At 37.7% G+C, this 21429-nt stretch overlaps 1 protein-coding gene across 2 annotated transcripts in view; it reads left to right on the top strand.

Annotated features, from left to right (window-relative positions):
* Nucleotides 1–21429, top strand: part of CDH18 (cadherin 18) — a 343866-nt gene that overhangs the window by 268477 nt on the left and 53960 nt on the right. For both annotated transcript variants that reach the window (XM_040587697.1, XM_040587698.1), the window contains exons 9-10: nt 3122–3309; nt 9794–10047. In XM_040587697.1, the coding sequence (XP_040443631.1) occupies nt 3122–3309; nt 9794–10047 (442 nt within the window). The remainder of the gene's footprint in view (nt 1–3121; nt 3310–9793; nt 10048–21429) is intronic.

The raw sequence follows: 21429 nt of genomic DNA, 5'->3' as shown, positions 1-21429 counted from the left end.
GGAAAAGAGTATTAATTTACTCATTTCATGAGCTAAGTGAACACATCTGCAGTGATTGGTAACGTAACATTGAGATCCAAATCAACCTCTACAGAGTCTTGATCCATAAGCGACAAGGCAGCTCCTCTGGAACAATTTAGAGCATCCCTAAGACTGAGATTCCTGCTTTACAACAGTTCCTGGAAGGCGGTGAGGCTGGGAACGTAGGAACAATCTGTTCAACTCGGACAGATTTGGTAGAACAGTTTTGATACAGACTGCTACCTGATCCTCAGGGCTCTCAACTTTCCAACCAACTTTTAGAGGGTTGAAAGAGACTCATAGCTTACAATAAAGAACGATAAAATCGCAGTATGCACATCCCACATTATTTTTAATTTGTATAAAAAATTATTCAGTGCCCAAGGAAATTTTCAATTCAGTCTTTAGTCAGTTCCTCTACTTTCCAGTTATAAAGTTTACAATGTTTTAGTAAGAACATTTCCAATTTCCACCACTAGTCTAAATAAATGTCTATAATATGTTCTGTCTAACCTTCCTGTTGCTGAATTTTATCCTCTTATGCACTTGTTGGTTTTAGATAGTATCGTTTGTAATTATCTACCTGGCTCATGTCTGTGTGAGACATCTTTAGGCTGTCTCTGTGAAGCCAGTGGTTAAATACTTGTTGGGAGAGATTTCTGACCTTATGATCTAAGAGTTTATATTTTTTTAACAGATTCCTTTTAATTCCATTCATTTTTTGGAAACTTCTCAGTTCTACAAATACCAACAGATTATTAATGAGTGATTTCAAATATTTGTTTTGCTTGACGTTTTACTGTTTCATAATGTTTGATGCTGGTATCAGTAAAATGATTTTCTGAAACAGATGGCTAACACTTGGAGTGTGATTATAAAGCAGAGTGTAGTGTCATGTGGATATATTTGAACTAGCTTGACTATTTGGAAGTCTCTAATTAGTTCACCCTATCATATGGTTTATAACACTTCCAGTTCCTGAAGTGGCTTGATTATATAACATATGCTTTATGGCCTCTACATAACATATTCTTTATGGCCTCTAACTTTTCCTTTTTTGAATGCATTAGTAAGAGCAAAAGTATCAAAAGACCACATGTCACATTTATTTTAACAATAAGTAAATTCCAAAATGAATCTCATCCCATCACTATGAATTTACGTATGAAATAAAGCAACCAGCAATATTAAAGTGTCAGTTGAGGTCATCTGTAAGCACAAAGCACTGCAAAGGAGCGTATGACAGAGCATTTATTTGGAAGATTGTGAAGAGAGCTTTTATATGCATATCAAAGAATTAACTATGCTTTTTAATTGACTCAACTACTAAGCAATTTTCCTGTTACATCAGTGACAGTATTTTCTTTTTTTACATTTTAAATTATCCTATTTCTTTGGTTCTGCTGGACATTGGTTGTTTCCCTTGAGATTTCCCTAATGCACGGTAACATTTTTTATTTTCCTAGGAAACTTTCCTTTTGGACTAACGAAGTCTAGTGCACTCATCTGTCCTTCTCATACTGCTATTTGTGTAGTAGTATTATCAGCTAGTATTACAATAACAATTCAAGACTAAAAATAGGTTTAGCATGAGGAATTGCATGAGGAATTAGAGAAATTTATTATAAAATCCTCTGTTTTCTAACAGGTGTCTAAAGTTAGTTTTATTCTAGTGATAACATCTATTCCCTTTGCAATTGCACTTCTGTAGATTCATTATTTCTTCAATCATCCAACAGATTATGGTTTTCTGCCATAATGCTGGTTTAATCTCTGAATTTGATTTAAAATTTGCCTTTCTTTTTCTCCATCCTTACTGAGGGCACCTATGCAGTCATGCCAGCTGCTTTAAACTCAGCAAACTGTAAAAATGTTAGCCTTCATGTGTATTATCCTCTGATCCACTGTCCTGCGCCTCAGTGTTGCACTATTGCGTTAACTATTGCAGAATGCCTAAGATAAATATAGAAGATAATTCTGTAGGCTTTCAGAAAATATGCAATAACAGAAGTTGTTATTTTGGTCTCTTTTCTGTGTTGGTGGTTGGCCTGTGATGTAAACTGTGCAGACTACTGGGGAGAGATTTGGATGGGGGGTTGTGTGACAGGGGTGGTATGTGCACACCTATTGAATGCATATTCTCCTCTTCAGTGCTGGTACGTTTCAGCATCCCTACTGTGCTGCAACACTAGCAATATTGCATAACATATCTTTGAGATGTCTTTCTGTCCTAGTTTCAATGGAAATTGAGGTTTATGTATTCACATTGTGTTTGTTTGCCACTTTTTTCTCCTTGTGGCACCGTTCTGTCCCCCAGGCAACCTTGTACCTATGAGTAGATTTAATCCAAAAGGATAGAGACAGTCTTATCTTAAAAAAAAAAAGAAAAAGTAATAATTAACCTACAGGTTATAAAAACACTGAAAGGATGTCATGGTTGTTATGGATGCTTTTTATGGGTACAATAGGGTAATACTTTAATGTACCCATTATGTTGATTTTCCTTTACCATGGATACCATTTGAAATGTATGTGCAAAGTTTTTTGTGCTGCAACAATACCACTACAAAGTGGTAATGGTAAAAATATTCATGTTTGTTATGTTTTCCTGTAGAAAAAAAAAAATGTGTTGATTCAGTGTTGCAAAATGTTGATGCAGTTTTGCAAAACTGATCAGATTTCAGAAAAACAAATTAGACAAAGATTTTCCAGCTCACAAGTACTCTTTTGACTACTCATTTGATGGTATGTTGGTGAAAATAAAGACATTTTTGGTTATGAAGAAGATAAACTTTGAAAGTACTGGTGTGAAGTAATCTTCTAATTTCTGTGGTGTGTGATGAACAGCAAATGTAATTGTGAAAACCAAAATCTTGTATTAGTTAATTTGGATTTTGAATAGGGAAGGAAAGCATCCCAAGTAAAATACAATTCTCTTTCCAATTCTTTCAGGAATCTAAATAAGTTCATAGGTTTATTTGTCAGTTTGGCATATTAAATATTCTTCTGTTTACTCAGAAGTGTAACAAGCACATAACAGTTCTCTAGTTTGGCTAGAAAATGTCCAAGCTATTGTGGTGTTTGTTTTTTCCCCCCTCAGAACATTATCAGCTGTATGTTCCTGAATCAGCTCAAGTTGGATCAGCAGTTGGCAAAATCAAGGCAAATGATGCAGACACGGGTTCAAATGCAGATATGAAATACACAATCATAAATGGTGATGGCTCTGGAGTGTTCTCTATATCTACTGACAAAGAAACAAGGGAAGGAATCCTTTCCCTGAAGAAGGTAAGCAATAGACTTTGAAAGTTCCCTGTGTATGTAATTAAAACATAACGATGAATGCTGAATAAGCAGATACCATGATGAAACTATTTTACTGTGTTAATCTATTGAACCATGAACTTCATCAGTGTAAGCTTCTCCACGTTGCTTCCTGAGGCACTCTAAATCTTTGCAGGAAAGCAGGGAGAAAATAAATCCAAGGAAAGAAACAGTTACCTAAATCCTCTGTGCTTTTTGAATATTAATATCTAATAGTTATAATAAATTAAATCTTATTGAATTTTTGATGAAGATAGTTTTTTTTTTCTGAATGATGGTTTCGCATGTTACGTATCTCTGAAAGAAATAAAATTTGGCTGGAACTTGTACTGTTGTCCCCAAACTGCATGAATCTTGATATAGAAAGTTTATATGTGGCAATGAATGTATAATTCAGTTTTCATGGACTTACTCTTCAACTTACTTGCCCGCTCACAACTAAGTGGTCAAGTATTGTGCACTGTTTAGTGTAAATACCAAATTTTTTATAAAGACGCAAAATATAACTGAGCCAAGCCATCACACAGTTATCATTTATACAGATTTCCTATATTTATCCCAGTCTATTTAAACTATTAATTATAAAGTGCTCTTGCTATTTAATTTCATTCTTAACTGAATTCCATGCGCAAATCTAATTCCATAGATAATTTCCTCTTCATATTATGTCCTCTGAACTGAGGTCATGGTGAACATTTCCTGAAGTGTCTGCCAACTTACGCTAATGTTCTGTGGCTAGATTTAAATTTACTTTTACAATAACCTAGAGAGATGGGCTATTATATTTAAGTATTTTTTAAAAAAAATCCTTTCCTACAAAGAGAAATTTCCAAAAAAAGTGAAAATTTCATTTTTTACAGGGACTAACAGACATAAATTAGAATTCTCACATGGATTTGTTCTTACTGAGTCTTGTAGGCATCAATTATAGTCATACAGCCTAAAAAAGAAAAATTACTTTGTCTTCATATTTGGTAATGGTATTCTGGGCCTGATCAACAGTAAGAGGAATGAAAACCAGAGAAATGTAGGAAAAGAGAATAAATAAAAACTATCATAATGAATGTGGGTTTTTACATCTGAATAGATATGTATGTGTGTACATTTTTATTTAACATCTTAAAAAAATATTTTGTATCTGAAGGAAATGCTATTTTTATAATTCAGAATGATTTAGAAATGGTTCCTATCTCTCCCAGTATCTTTAGAAGCTTTAATTCAGTATCTTTTGTAAAGGTTGTCTAATGCCGATCTCTTTCAGCCACATTAAAAGAAACGGGTTTTTTTATACCTTTGAACTCATTTCCTCTTGGCCTTGGTGTAGCTAATGCCATAAACTGTTACTTCTTCTTCAAAATGAGCATTGTTCTTTGTTTAGGAGTTCACCATGACTATTGTTCATGAGATACAACATTTATGCATATTGAGAACATGAAGCAGAAAGGAAGAATTTGCAAGAAAGAGTCCATGCATAAAAAGTATAAAATCATATTTCTTACATTTTTTGGCAGACAAAATAGCTTCAGAGAAATTTTCACTGTGTTTTAGAATATGACAAAAGCATATGTTACCTGTTCTTATACATACACATAGCAGTGATTTGAGTCATTTTCCCATCAAGACAAGAATGGGTACATTTTGTTTACATAGTGTTATATTTCAGTTGAGCAGAAATTCAGCACTTAAAGCTAAATGAATTGGTGTGGTATACCTCTATTCTTTCTTTCCTCAGAGAAGTTATGATATCACCTTGTACAGTACAAAATGGAGATAACATTTTTTTTCCTCAGATCTTGCATGCCATTCAATAAGTATTTAATATACTGTGTGCTTTAATTACTTTTAATTGAGATTGGGTTTGAAGCAGAATTAGTTTGATAGCCTACTTAAAACAGATAATCCCCACTAAGAACAGAATCAGTTTTGTTTCATATATCAGATGCCAATACCTTCTGTAACAGTACAATAGAATTATTTGTCATTTAACACTTCTTTAGCAGAATTCATAGTATACACATCAGAAAAAGCCAGAAGTAAATACATTGTGTCTGAAGATCTGAAGTTTTCCTCAAACCTTTCGAAGCTTCACTTATCTGAGATTCTGATACAAAAATCACATTTCTCAGCACCTCCATACTAGGCTGTTCAACAGACATGTAAAGTCTGTGACTGTTGGAAGGAATCTTTTCTAGTCTCATTCTGGGATAACCCAAAGTGTCTGGTACTTTCACTGTCTCCCGTATTGACAAGCCCTGTCTCAAAGATCCTGCCACAATGGGTCCATTGCAAATTGTCATGAAGGATTTCCCCTTTGCCTCATGCAATTCCTTGTTTGAGTCGAAGACTAGAAGAAACCAAAACAAAATAGCATAGTGAAAGCCATTACTCTCTGGATCCTTCAGAGAATGACTCGTCAGCATGTTCCCCCCTCGTGACTTTCAGATAAGTATGCTAGAACTTTTCTGACCTCAGGTCAGCAAGTATCATTCAGGCTTCCCAGAAAAAAATATGTGAACAGCCCATGTCGCTTCCATTTTGTGTAGTGAGACTGGAAATGTTCAGGGATAAACTATTTGCTTGTAAAATTCTGCTATTCCATTTGGGAGTCTGATATTAGAAACACAGACTGCAGTATAAAGAAAAGCAGTGTTTTCTAGTTAGCCCTGTGACTGTTCACTTGAGCTACATCTGGTATTTTCAGTTTTTCATGAAAATCATGACAACCAATGAATACATACTGCAGATACGCAGGTAATTGTCATGGAAGGACATTCTTTGGGAAAACAGAAATGTGAACAGAATTCTGTTCAGGTCCATCTAAAATTTAAAAGTTTTGTTTCCTTTCCAGGAAAGAGTTAATAATCTTCAGTGTTGGGACAATTTTAGTTAAATCTAGAAATTATGTAGATTTCTAGAGGGACAGGAAAGTGCTGCCTCTCACTTTATAGCTACAGCTAATGACTGAGATAGGTGACTGATAGTCAAGGCCTCTCTGTGAGTTAAATGAGGGAGAATTTAAACTTTGGGTTTTACACATTACAAGTGAACATCTTTACTAGTCATTTATTTGAGTATTTACTTCTCTTGGGGAGAGCAAGAGATCAGACAGGACAGAGCCGCATCTTTCTGTTTGTCTGTTGGGATTTAAATGAGTCCTATGGTGAATCTGGTGGGGTAGTTGAAATATTTCCTTTGTAAATATAAATTATTTTGCAGTAGCATCTTCATGCCCAAATTTTTGCTGAATTGGAATACCTTAGGTATCTTAAGCCAAATGTTATGATTAATAGATTACTAACAAACAAACAAACAAACAAACAAACAAAAAAAGGGAATAAAGACCTCCTACTGGTAAACACCTCGGATCATACAAACACCTCAGAAATAATGGATGAGTCTATAAGCAAATTTCTTAGCACAGCATTAGAGAGGCTATAAATGGCATCCCAATTTGTTCTTCAAATGTAAGATAAATGTCAATTTTAGCACATGCACAATGTTTAAGTTGAAACCCAGCAAAATACAGCTCTGTAAATTCAAATTGCAACCAGATTTCATTTTTTTAATGTTTTATCAGAAGTAAAAGTGATGTAACACCTGGAATTCTGAGTTATACAAAGATGTGGAATATCACAGGGCTTGCTTTGCTTGTAAGTCTCCTTATTTCTCCTCAGGAGAGAACAATAAAAAAGGAATATATATTTTGTATACACACACACACACACACATATATATATACACACACATATAAATAAAAAATGTGACCTCTAGTAATAGAAGTACTTATTATAATCTGTGTATTTTCTGTCTAAAATAGCTCAGTGTTGAAAATAGTGGGGTTTATCCTCTCTGAGTCACAGTGCAGAAGAGTAAGCTCTTTTTCTCTTACGTCTCAGTATCTGATTCTTTAATTCAGAAATGTTATGGGAAGAAGAAGAAGAAAGAAAATGAAAGTAAAAAACTGTTTTGGCTCTCGTTGAAATGTTAGCTTTTGCTGATTACCTGAATGAATTATTCTTGTATTTCTAGAGAAAAAAAAAGTTTTGGTATTGTCTGATTGAATAACTACACAAAAAAAAAAAAAGAAAACAAGACTTTGTGTTATTCCTCTTGTGTTTTCTGGGAGAAATTAATTTTCCTGTACAACCTAATCCAGTCATCGTCAGTATAAACTTAAGTTAATTTTCAAAAAAGGCATATTTTTTATAATTTGCAATCCTGTTGTAATCTTGTTTAATATTAGAATATATATGCTTCAGATAGAATTTACTAAACATATTTCTTTATGAACTGATCTAATTGAGTGTTATGCCTTTCCCCCCACCCCCACCCCCGTAACAGTAAGAGATTTATCAGGCTATGGTAAATTTCTATGGTTTACATTCAGAAAAAGGAGACAGAGAAAGCAATTTACAAGTCGCATACTGTTAGGGTTAAGAGAATGAATTAATTGTCCTTCAATATACAGAGGAGAAATCAAAGAAATACATAACATATGTAAGTCCTGACCAACTATTTTTCTTATACATCATAGCCAAATTTACTGTAGAATTTATCTACAAAACACATACTGACATTGAGAAATCACACATTGAGTTCCTCATATTTCTTGCCTTCAGTACCACTTTTCTACTCTTTGGGGTGGTAGGAAATACCAGTTTAGCCTTGATTGAAGGCTTGAATACTTGTACCGAGTTCTGTTCAGGCAGGCTGTCAGGTCCGCACAGAACAATACTGGTCTTAGTGCAATTCTGCCATGCCATAATATCATAGTAATTTGTATTCTAAAAAAGAACTCCACATGTATGCAACTTCTTTTAGTGTTATGCTTCTGTTCTGAAACTGGTGTGTGTGTGTGTGTGTGTGTATATATATGTAAAAACTATCTGCTTTGTTCAGTATGATAATAAATATTAATCTACCTCTCCGTCTTTATAAATTGGCTGAAGCCAGAAATTTGTAACTCAGTAAGTATTGAGGTGTCTCTCATCAAGAATGAGTGCTTTTCCACAATGTAGAAGCATATTTAAAAGACAGCAATCTGAAACATGAAATCTGTCCTATGACTGCCTGGAACTAAACTGGTTTTTTTTAAAAGCTTTTTCAGTAATCGGAACAGACAATATATTAAAAAAATAATAATTTCTCACATGAAAGTCTCAATGGGCTCTCTCTGAAAAGTTGTCAGTTACTTTAGTGAGACTGAAGAAAACAACTTAAAATAGTTGTGGTCCTGTAAACATGGGTCCCAGTAAAAACATTGCTTAATTCTGTATCTGCTAAAGGTACTTCATTACTTGCATACTTTTAAGGTAAATACTTTTACCTTACTTTTAGTCCCCTCTACTGCATAACTATCAGATAGTGAAAGAGTTGAGTGTCATATTGATCTACCTTGCATAAGACAATGTAAAAGCATGCTAATGTAGTGTTAAATTAACATATCAAGTCAGTAAAATTAGTTCACAATAATCTGAAAATCAGCCAAATTGGGGAGATGAAATTTTCACATGTAAATAGCAAGCTAGAAATGGGACTGCTAAGAAAGAACATATCCATGCTGTGTGATACATGAGTGAGACCCCCAGCTTCTTCCTTCCTGGTGGAGAGGTAGGGTTCCTAGTAGGAATCCATTGATTTAAATAACAGGGCAGTGTTAAAGTGGCAGTGGCATTTCTGGTGGATGGTACAGATGTGCCTTCTGTTGTGTTTTATTCAAACTTTAGTTCCTGTAGAAGGCACGTCCCCAGCTGCAGTCTTTCTTCCCATTTGTGATGGTATAATCCATGTACAGCACAGCAGTACGTGGTAAGACAGGCTGAAGAGTTGTCTTTCTCATTGCTGGTGAAGAATTGAAAAGAAAGTGGTCTAGAATTTAGGGATGCACCCTTTCTGATTAGAAAAGCCCAGAAGCACGTGTTTAGGCTATTCCTACACATTTAAGTTCCTGTCTCTTAATGATAACTGTATTCCTGCAAGGAGTTGCTTTTTTCAATTGAGGATTTAAGAGAAGAGATGCCCAAAAGAATTTTAGTGTCCTTATCACTGTCTATTAAACATGTTAATTGAAGTTAGGAAGTTAATTTAATTTGGGATACATCAATCTCTACCTTTTTCAGTATTTATCATTGACCAAAGGTGACAAAACCCAGAGACTTAATAGTATCACGGAAGAGGAATCTAAGGCTCACTGTAAACCCCAAGTTCTTCCAAAACTGGTACCTTGCCCATAGTTCTGTTGTAGAGAACACCTGAATCCATCCTGCTTCATGTATATCCTCCTACTTACAAGGTGTGACAGTTGCTGCCAGAATGTCATAGAATATTGTCCCTCTCCAGTAACACGAGGAAATGTGTTTTAAGTTAAATGGAGAAGATGCAGGTAGGTTGCTAACAGGCTAAACTGAAGCACAGAACGGCACTGATAAATCTTTTTTTCTGCCAACAGCCGCTCAACTATGAAAAAAAGAAATCATATACACTTAATATAGAAGGAGCAAATACTCACCTTGATTTCCGCTTTTCACACTTGGGACCATTCAAAGATGTAACAATGCTGAAGGTCATTGTTGGCGATGTGGATGAACCTCCGCTCTTCACTATGCCTTCCTATGTCATGGAAGTTTATGAAAACGCGAAGATTGGGACTGCTGTTGGCACAGTAACGGCACAAGATCCTGACACTGCCAACAGTTTAGTGAGGTATAGTAAATCCATATTATATGAGATTGAATTCCAGTAGCTAAAGGATTAATGACATCAGGGATGTATGAAACTATGTCTTTTATTTTAGTACCTAAAGAGAAACACATGTCAGAACAGTGTCATTATCACTCTGTATGGATTTGATTTAATAATATAATCTTTGACCTTTTGTTGGTTTACACTAAAATTGTCATCTAGCCTCTGAGCAAAGGTCTGTGTGCATTAGTTCTGTAACAGCACCTCCAAACGGCTCATAGAACAAGGCCAGTGTGTTACCACACGATATAAAATGGTGCATTTCACTGGCCTGCTGCCAGTCAGCATCCTGCTACTAGTTGTAAATCTATTCAGGATCATAATGCTGTTTTCCCCCTGGCATGCTAGTATTGTGCTGGCCCTCTGCACGCTTGCCACACTGTAGCTGTCCAGGTGCTTCTGCAGGACAGGAACTGGATTAGGTATGCCTTTCCTCACAGGCAGACAGTGCAGTTTTTGCAAAATTGTGTTTGAGGAGGAAGCCATTATTTTGTAATATGCTTCAGTTTTAGTGGGGTATCAAAAGAATAGAATGGGTGTAATAATGTACCCCACTGACGTTGCTAAGGGTATGTCATATCATTTCCAATTACAAAAACTAGGGCAAAGCGAAGTACTGAGAAGCAAGCACTTGAAGATCACATACATCATTTGAAAATTAAATGAATATGTAACATACCAGGAAGGAAATATTTTCGTAGTCTTTTTAATGGAATTCTAAAATAAAATGTTCTTGTTAAAAAGAAAAAGAACATAAAAGAAAGGAAGATTTCTGTGTTGCTGCTTTGGCCAGAATACTTCTTATAATAACAGAACTGGCTTGGAAACAGGTCATGGTCTGAACTAAGGAACAGAAATGAAGCTGGAAATACCCCCCAACAGCAAGCCTGGAAAAGCACTGATGCCGTAAATATATATATTGATGTTAATTTGACTTATTATAAACTTAAAAGCATTTAGTTTTAACCTTGAACACTCTGGAATTAGAGTTTGAATTCACTGCTGGTTTAGGGCAAAGTTTTCAATTACATGTTTTTGGCTATTATAGGATCCAATGACATTTTTTACTGGCTTCATTTGTGGGATGAGTTGCTTTCTAAACTGACATGCAGTGTGATAATTTTGTAGAACAATACATGAATATTTGTCTTGAAGGTGGTAGTGGATTTAATTTTTTTTCCAAAAATAAATTATTCATGAAAACATATTTGATGCTATTCCTTTTTATGACATAATGGTATAACCTTTGTGGAAATCATATGAGTATATAGTTGGAAAACAGTTTTTCTTAAGCTAATTGGGCATTTTCAGTCTCTTTACTGAGTTGATATCTGCTGGGTATGTAATAGTCTTGGTATGATGAAACAACTTTTTCAGAACAGTGAAAGTATCAGGTTTTTATGGTTCTCTTGTGCTAATAGTCTTAAGACTCAAAATGTTTAGTGTCAGACGATCAATATATACAATTTCTTAGTGACAAGTTGTATCCTTTGAAAAATTGCCACTATGGTATTTGTGTCTAATTTATAACATAAATAAGAAAATTTCACTAAAAATAACTGCCAAGTACCTGTATTTTTAAACTATAATTCTGAAAAAAACAACAGTCAGACAGGTTAGCTGTCATGGTAGTTTGGGAGTAGGAAGGGCAAGTACAGATTTTACTAATTTCTCCATTCAACTGGCTGTGGTCCTAAGAGTTGTGTCCAGAAGAGGGTAAGACAACCATCATGAAAAGGAAGCAGCAGCAGTTTGTAGAAGACTTGGAAGGCAGAAATAAAAACAGGCAGTAATTTGGAGAAAGAGGGATTAGAAAGAAAAATGTTTCCAAATATTTTACTTTTTGTGTTGCCCTTTTTTTTTCCCCCCCCCAAACACGAATTTGTAACCAGCGATTGAGGGCAGAATGCTAAATATGTATTTTATTCAAATAGTTGAAGAGAAAAATTGTCCTTACCTTTGTCTATCCTGTCGTCCCCCGCCCCCCGCCCGCCCCTTGAGGCTTTTTTTTACATTGTTCCTTCTATCTTGCTCTCTTTCAATGTGTAAAAAAACAAAGTGCGAGCAGAACTTACTAAATTGTGAAGCTCTGAAAGGAGCCAGCCTTCAGTTACATGTTGGAGGGGCTCGGCAAGGGCAGTAGCAGCTGAGCTATCCCTGGTGTATCGTTATATTGGGAGCGGGTCCGCTCTCTAGCCAGGCTTTATCACCTCGGTGGAACTGGCAGTGAATGCTGTTTGTGAGCGTGCGGGCTTTTTTATGAAGACGCCTGGACTAACACCTTGGTGCATGGAACCGTGAAGAGGCACCAAGCCGGGCTGGTGTGCCCTCAGGTTCTCCTGGAGCTTCCTCCTGCAGGAGGAGAAGGGCTGCCCTGGGAACAGGCAGCTTTAACCCCCTTCCCCTCACCTCGCTTAGCACACAAACACTGAGACAGTGAAGAAGGGCTTTGTGTTAAGATTTGCCTGTGGCTGAGGAAACTATGGGTCGGAAATTATGGGTTGGAAACTGCCCACAACCTGGGAAACAACCCGGGCTGAGCTGCTGCTCTGCCAAAGGCAGAGTCCTGCTCCGCGCTCTGCTCACGGCTCGGGGGAGGCGGTTTTTCTCAGAAACACTGCACTTATGTCCTTCTTTGCTGGTCTGCAAGAAATGCCTCCACTGTTCATCTGAAACCCTGGTGAGTCTGAAAGATAGTCTGAGGGTAATGAGATCATGCCTATCCTTCGTTTCCACAGAATTCCTAGTTCATTGAAAATAAAAATAGTGACCGTAACAATAAAACCAGCAAGAGTCAGTGTAACTTTCTCAGAAAGCGCAGATCACACAGACAAGATAGCTGCAGGTAGGACTTGCACAGCTGATCTGTGTGGAGCAGTGGAGTAATGATTCCTCAGCCAAATGGCTCAGACACATCTCCAAATGCTACAAGTCTACAGGACAAGCTACAGAGCAGTGATTTGCTTAAGTTTTTTCCTAATCCACCTGTGCATCCTTTCCACTTTATGAGGATGCTTTTTGCTGTGTATGAGATTGATAAAGCATTAGGCATACACAGTTGCAACCATATCTCTTTTGCTGCCTCGTTGCTAAAAGAGATATAGTACTGTGCTTTCTACACTGCCCAATTCAGTAACAGTTTACTTTGGTGGCAACAATAATTCTTATAACCAGAATAATAGAGGAATAGTTACAGTAATTAAAAATGATGAGGGAAAATATTTTTTTTCAAAAAAGTTGAGCTAAACCTAAAAATAAATAACAACCTCTATTGTTATCAGTAGAGAGGGAAGTGAAGGCTTTTTTTGTCCTTATTTCCTCACTGCAATTTCATCACAGTGAAATTTCAGCTTGTTCCTGATCTGAGCAGTCTTCAGAGGGCACTGATTTTGTGCCAGTGCTTGTACTACTATTTTACTCTTCCAGCCCCAGCAAAAGAACCTCTGTGATAACAAATGGAACTATTACAGACTTCTTTCATTCAAACATTATCTGGTTGGTGATTTGGACTGGTTTAAATGGTTTTTCTTTTTAAGTGCATTTTTTTTTTCCAAGAAAATAGAAATGCATTTTCATGGAAAAATTTAAAAAATGCTATGTTTTGAAATAAACTATTATTATTCTATTGAAATAAGAAAAGCAAAAATAATTGTAGAAAGCTTAAAACCCAAAGACATTAAAACTTCAGCATTTATTATTTTAAAGGTTTTTGAAGTAATTTAAAGAGACTTGAAAAATTGTGTTCTAAATCAACAGAAAACATCCCAAATTGTAACTCACTCACAGGGATTACTGCCTTGTTGGAATATTTTTGAGAAACTAATCCTCTTTCATTGCATTGTGTCAAGTAGTCTGCTTGCATACACTAATCTTTTGTTGCTTGAAAAGGTCAGGCTTAAGTCCCATAGAATACGAAAGAAAGCATGACTATTACATGCTCAAATTATAATTTTACCTTAGAATATTATTAAATTTAAATCTCTCCATACTTACTTATAAAACTTTTTTGCTTCCTGAACCCACACAGAGAAGACTTCTGTGGAGATTAGGGGGTGGAAAGAGCCTTTAATTCGGAAGTTGTATGTGCGCATTGCGTGGAGCCCTAGGCTGCTAGTACTGCCTCAGGGCAGCAGTTGGTGACTGTTGAAGCTGACATCTTCCTGTAGGTGCTTCTTGGGTGGTGACTCCTTGTAGCCATAACAGGTGCTTGTGATAATCCTTGCAGCTTTCTGGCCGCATCTGGTATGTTTTCAGTGAAGTGGTTTTCAGAAAAAATAATGTTGCTGCTGTTCACCAAGCCTCCTCCGAGTTCATGATTCAGAAAAGAGTGAACAGTTTTAAGACCATGATGCTTTCTGAAGCTCTGAATTATAACTATAATAAATTCACTATAATAGTGAAAACAGTTGCATGACATGGGCAAGTTCGCTTATATTAACTTGATCGCAGTTTGATCCTGTCTTGTGAGGAACTGAAAGTATTTGTTAACACTATAGCCTGGTAAGAGTAGTTTTAGACAAGTCAGTCATGCTGTTACAGAAGTACTGTAACATCAGCTTACTCCTTTTGCTGCTGCTGTGCAATCTTTGTCATGCAGTGGTACAGGAGGCAAATAACTGTTCTGAGCACTAATGATACGGCCTCTGTCCCCTTTGCTTATTTCTTACTCCCATTTATTATGTTTGACTTAGGTTGTTTGCATTTCTGGGCAGGAATGGTTTCTTCCCAGCTATTTAACAGAAGACTTCTGGCAAACAGGGCATGGATACTGATCAGAACTCTGCGTGTGATCGTAGTGTCAAACGATATGAAATATAAACACCTTCCCTTTTCAGAATGACGTGTATCATGGCGTGGTTAAAAATAAACTTATGTTTTGTGGGATCCTTGGAAGGTTGATTAGGTTTTGTTATATTAATACATTGGAATTCAAATTATTTTTATGTTGGACCCTAACCAGTCTGTAGTCTACTTTACTGCAGTGGATTTTATTCACTAGGACTGAAATTGATTAGCTGTAGGAAACTGAAGTAGTCTTAGTGCCTTCCTGATGTCACTAGAAAATTAACTTCTTTCTTCATTGTGCTCTAGACACCACTGCTCAAAAAGCAGTAACACACAGAAGAAATAAATACGAAACATAAAGGTGCACACAGTTACCTTTTATAGAAAATAATAGTTTTACTTCTGGAAAGGCAGAACCAGCCAACCAACAACAAAACAATAAAAACAGAATAGCCACAAAAATAACCAAGAGTCAGAAAAAGTGCTTGTGTGTGTGTGAATATCAGACTTTTAATTTTGTGCTGTTAGTGAAGAATGCAAGTACAATCTCAGTGCTGTTTCTGGCTTCTCGCTTTTCTAATGGTTTTATGGTATTGCCTTATAATGGGCAATGTATCATAATGGTTATGATACATGTATGCACTAATGAGTACAAAAATATGCTTTCCAACACCATACCTTGTATCTAGAAGCTATAATGAATTCAGAGTTGCCTTACCCTGGTTTGATTAAAATTGACATCCTTCTCTTCCTTTCTTTCAGCTAGAATACTGAACAATTCATGAATGACAAGTACATAGGATTATAACAATTAATGTGGTGTAAGAAATTGTTCTTTGACTCCTGCATCAGGCAAAGGAACTTATTTTAACTTTTGCTGCATTGGTAGTAAAAGACAGGTATAGATTTTCTGGCATCAGCCATTAGAAAGTCATGTTAATTTTCAGTAAATGGTATTTTAAGACGCATGTTCATATGTAGATGAAAGAACATAACCATGAAGTTTCATGTATTCCTATTATTATTTCTGAGAACCTTAAAGACATAACATGTCATGGAGGATTCTGGTTATAGTCTATTTTTCTGATGTGAAGTTTGTATTTACTAGAGGTAGAATATGATTCAAACTCAGTCACTCAAATTTTGGTCACACAGTATCAGTATATTAACTGAAGGGAGGTGCAGGAGAGAGCGGTGGGGGGTGGGGGGGTATAATGCAAATTGTTTTTGTAAATATTTTCTTTTCTTCCTGTTCTCTGAGATCAGTATCAGTTACTACACCACTCCCCGCCACCCCACACCCCCCCACTGTCAGTAGGGAGAGAGGATAATTTATTTTCCTTGCTGAAAAATGTAAAAGCCTTTTCACTTAGTTGTGTTCATTTGTCTTACTTGCTCTTTGAATGTCATATAAGTGAAATAAGGTCGATTGTTTTTTCTCCTGCCCTGTGCACAGGATGCTGTTAGGTGTACTTACAGCAGCCTACTGAGATGGGTGCCATCATATAGAGTGACTGTCCCTCCCTCACATCCCCAATGGAGGAACATCCCCTCCCAGATCCTGCCAGTCCTGTGCTTGTGGAGGCAAAGGCAGATATCTGTCCTCCACTCTGCTCAGACCCTGGAAGCATGAGAGTGTCATAATCCTGTGATCAACACCTACAGAGACGGGCTAATATCTTCCCAGGGTATGGGAGTGGCTCACAGTTAGTTAGCAGACAGGAGCTCTGTCTTCCTCCTCCATCTCACCTCCTTCATTCATTTGCTTTCTGTATTCCTCCAGTATCCTTCTTCTCTAAGATTGTCATTAAATCAGAACAGAAAAAGAATGCTCTAGTTTGAATGGCTAAAGACAGAGGGGAGTTTTTCTCCAATTTCTTCTCTGATGCTCTGTCTTCACAGGGAGGAACCATTTTAAAACCTTTCTTGATAAGTGTTGAGGTGAGAGACCTGTTGCAGATTTTTCTCCTTGAGGCCTCAAATTATTTTTGATTCTTGTCAAGCAATGTGGCCCAGACCTCCCACATACAAAAATGTCCATCCCTCTCTCTGCAGGAACTGGTAAGCTGTTCTGACAGCTGTTCTGACTAGGAAGCATCCAGCTCGGGATGGTGGTCAAAATCTCACAGAAACCAGAACCACCTCCATCCCTCACTTAGAGCTGTGAGATAAAACGCTGACAGATCATCTTTGTGTGGTGACTCCGAGAGCCTGATTTTTCATGCCGGGACACCATCTTTATGTTTCTATAATTTCCACAGGTTTCAGAATGCCTTCAGTATTTAAAAATCTTTTGTGTTTTTAGAGTCAGTCTTCATATCTGAACATCTCTGTAATGTGGTCTTCTGATAGGGACATTCAACTCCAGTAAATAGGCCTACATCTATCAATTTTGGTTTTATTTGGTTTAGTCTTTAGTAGAAGGAGGGAAAAAAAAAAAGAATATGTAAGTAGAATACTATTCTTTAGCTAGTAAAACTTTTAGGAACAAAAAATTATTCTCTTGTAACACTTACTGCACTTTATTTCTTAGCAGCATTGGAATCTGAAGTTAATCTCTCCAAATAAAAAGTAACTTCAGTATAACAGTTCAGCCATCAACACATCTACTTGAAATGCATTTGGGCAGTTGTAGTCAGGAAAAGAAGACAAACCTTTATCTTGCTTTCACTTCTGAATTACGTCTCTAAGGATGTGGGCTGTTCTTAACCTACATTTACTGGCAGAATCAGCTAGAAAAGATGATCGGTAGTTAAAACATGCAGACAGAAATTGTCAGCTAGAAAAGATGGGTGTACATAAATGGCTCATTTCCTTCAAACAAACAGCATGCCCATTTTCCAGTGTCCAAGGTGAGCAGTGTGCTAGCAATGCAGAAGGGATGGGAATGAGAACAGGATCAGGAAGCCAACCTCTGCATGCAATGCAAACCAGTAGTGGCTACCTCTCCCAGGCTTTGCCGGGAGGCAGCAGCTCAGTGCTTGCAATTTCCCCATGCCCCTCGGCATCCGCCACCTCACATTTCTAGGACAAGGAGAGGAGAGGCTGCCACTTTGCTGAGCTGAGATTTCGGTATGAGGTGAACCAGGAGTCCCATATGGGAGACAACAAGGTACTGCTGATCAGCTGATGGATGTCAGATGGCAGCCAGCACCCCAGCTAACCCAGTGGGAACAGCGTATCAAACTGAGTTACTGCAAATGCTCCAAGAGGAACTCTATTTTTCTCAAGTTATGCTATGCCCGTCTGAAAAAAACCCAAAGGAATGGTAAACAGAGAGATTACATTCTCTAAGCTGTCGTTAAATGTATTACATTTTCACAACTGGAAAGCACAGTTAAAGGCTGTAGCTCTCAGTTGTAGCCTTCTGCTGAGGAGCTCTGGAACATCTAATGTCTCCTTAATCTACCAGACATGCTGCAGGGAGAAAATTGGTTACCTGCTGTACTGGCAGCCAGCTTCTGACTCACACATCACAATTGCTTAACTCTCCAGGAGAATTTTGTTTGAACTATGGAGAAACGGATTGATCCTGGAAGGGAGATAGTGTAGTGCAAGACAGTCATGACAACGAAATGTCACCCCACTGCTTCATTCAGCATCAAGGGGATTCTGCTTGTTCCCCAACTCATGAGGAGTGCTGCTGCCAGGAGGCAGAGAGAAGATAAAAGGCACGCACCAGAACTATGTCCCACCATGGGCCGTGTCTTGTTGCACTCCAGCTGGCCAAACACAGAGCTGCAGCTGATCAGCTCTCTCACTGTTCGTCCTGGTATACCACTCTCTCTCACCCTGTGCAGTTGTTGCTTATGCTTCTTTTTCTAAGTTTCTTTTGTTTGTTTGTTTTTATTTTAAGAAAAAATTGTCTCTATAATTTCAGTCTGAGCATTTGTTTCTGAGAAGGTTCATTTGCTTAAATTTTTAACTATTTATTTATTAATATTACTATTATTATTTTAATTATTGTTTATTATTAACAGATTTCCCTATAATGGCATTTGATTTCTAATTGGTAAGTCTTTAGGTGGTGTGTGCAGTTGGCTTGACGGAGGATCTATCCTCTTCCCATGACCTTCTTTAAGTGCTGCTTTGTAATCGGTTTCACATGTTATTAGAGAGCTGGCTATTTACCTGTGTCTCAGTAGAAAAGCCCAAAGAAGTACTGTGACCTGTGAATCCACATCTGGCTGAAATGTGGCTTTGGAAGTTCATAGAATCATAGAATGGTTTGAGTTGGAAGAGACCTTAAAGATCATGTAGTTCCACCCCTGCTACCATGGGCAGGGACACCTTCCACCAGACCAGGTTGCTCAAAGCCCCATCCAGCCTGGCCTGAACGCTTCCAGGGATGGGGCAGCCACAGCTTCTCTGGGCAACTTGTTCCAGTGCCTCACCACCCTCACAGTAAAGAATTTCTTCCTAATATCTAATCTAAGCCTACCCTCTTTTAATTTAAAACTATTACCCCTTGTCTTGTCACTACAGGCCCTACTAAAACGTCTGTGCCCACCTTTCTTGTAGGCTCCCTTGTGGTGCTAGAAGGCCACTATGAGGTCTCCCCAGAGCCTTCTCTTCTCCAGGCTGAAAACCCCCAATTCTCTCAGCCTGTCTTCATAGGAGAGGTGCTCCAGCCCTCTGATCATCTTTGTGGCCTTACTCTGGACTTGATCCAACAGGTCCATGGCCTTCTTATGTTGGGGGCACCAGGGCTGAACACAGTGCTCCCGGTGGGGTCTCACAAGAACGAAGTAGAGGGGGGGAATCACTTCCCTTGACCTGCTGCTCAGGCTTCTTTTGTTCATTGTCTTAAGTTCATTAAGTTTATATCATCTTAAGTTTATTACCAATGACAGGTTTGTAGCAGGGTGGAAATTTCTGGAAGAGTTCTTGTTTATAGTTGGTAAATAGGGTAATAAACAGAAATAGCATAATGAAAGGATAAGCTAAAGACTTGATTAAAAACAAACAAAACCACAAGTTAAAAACTTAAAACTATTTAAAAACTCAAACTCACATCTCCCTCTTAAAACACAATAGTGGAGAAAGACATACTGGAATAGCAACAGACTATGCCACGTGTCTCTCAAGTGACAAACTGATGTTAATAATATCTTAAGACTGAATAATTTAGGGAGAGGCATTCTGAAAATGCTTATGCGTTTTAGCTTCAGAAGCCCTCCTAAAAGTTTTGGAAATCATTAATGTCCCTAAACTCCATTTCAAGCTTTTAAACCTTCTCCCTTTTTAAGCAGCCTCTGTATTAATAGAGCCTGACTACTTTAATACTGCAAACTGGTTTATGTGCCAGGAGTGCCCTTCTGCCTAAGACCCGTCTCGCATATATATATTTTTCTGTTTTCTAATTCCTGCAAATGCTTTTAGTTTTCAATAAAAATGGTGGGAATATCTGTCACCACTGAACCACTGCTTCACTAAAGACAGGAAGCAAGGGGTGATGTCACAGGAGCCAGGGGCCCGCTTTGGTCCTGTGTTGCGGCTGGCTGAGACCGAGTTAATTACCCCATAGCAGCCCTCAGAGTGCTGTGCTTTGTCTTGGTAGCTAGAATGGTCTTGATAGTGGCTAGCGCTTCGGCCGCTGCTGAGCAGTGCTCCCAGAGCATCGGGGCTGTCTGTCTGACATTCCTCACCTCACCAGTTGGCTGGGGGTGGGCAAGATCTTGGGAGGGGACAAGCCAGGACAACTGCTCCAAACTGACCAAAGGGATATTCCATACCTTATGATGTCTGCTCAGCAACAAAAGCTAAGAGAAAGGAGGAGGAAGGAGGGATATTTGTTACTTACGATGTTTGTCTTCTGGGGCAACTGCTATGTGTACTGAAGCCCTGCTTCCTGGGAAGTGGCCAGACTTTGCCTGCTGATGGGGAATAGAGAGTAACATTTTTTGTTTTCCTTTGCTTCCACGTGCAAACTTTGCTTTTGTTTATTAAATTGCTTTTATCCTGACCCACAAGTTTTTCCATCTTATTTTCCCCCCCTGCCATTTTTCTGAGGAAAGGAGTGATAGAGCAGCTTGGTGGGCACCTGGTCTCCAGCCAAGGTCAGACCACCACAGGTCAGAAGCTGGAATAATGACATGGGTGGCAATTGGAGATGCCCTTCTGTTGAGTGACTCTGCCTAATAAAAAAGGTGGTACATGTTGCACTTCCCACTGCTTTCAGGATCGAGTTTTGGTATTTAATTTCCTTCGTATTCTCTTCAGGTAGTGTAACTAATAGGTTTTCTATATTCATGATCCTTTTTAATGAAGTTTCTTGAAGATTGGTTTCTGTTGCTGGTTTGGACACAAACAGTTCATGGAGAGCTGTTTATCTAGGCATGTCTTGTTATTAAGTCTCTTTATTAACATCTGCCATGCAACTCAGATGTGCTGATTCAATGATTAAAAGTATGCTAATTCACACCGCATTGTCATGAGTAAAAGTAAACTAATGTCTGCAATGAATGTTATGAATTCATTTGTAAATGAATGCATTCTAAGAAGAAACAGTCAACTGAATTAAGGTGAAAATTCACTTTTGAACTAACTCTGAAATTC

The sequence above is a fragment of the Falco naumanni genome, chromosome 3 (genome assembly GCF_017639655.2).
Source record: "Falco naumanni isolate bFalNau1 chromosome 3, bFalNau1.pat, whole genome shotgun sequence".
NCBI classification, from domain to species: Eukaryota; Metazoa; Chordata; class Aves; order Falconiformes; family Falconidae; genus Falco; species Falco naumanni.
Note: the sequence above shows the minus strand (reverse complement) of the source record. Positions and strands in the feature narration are given on the sequence as shown.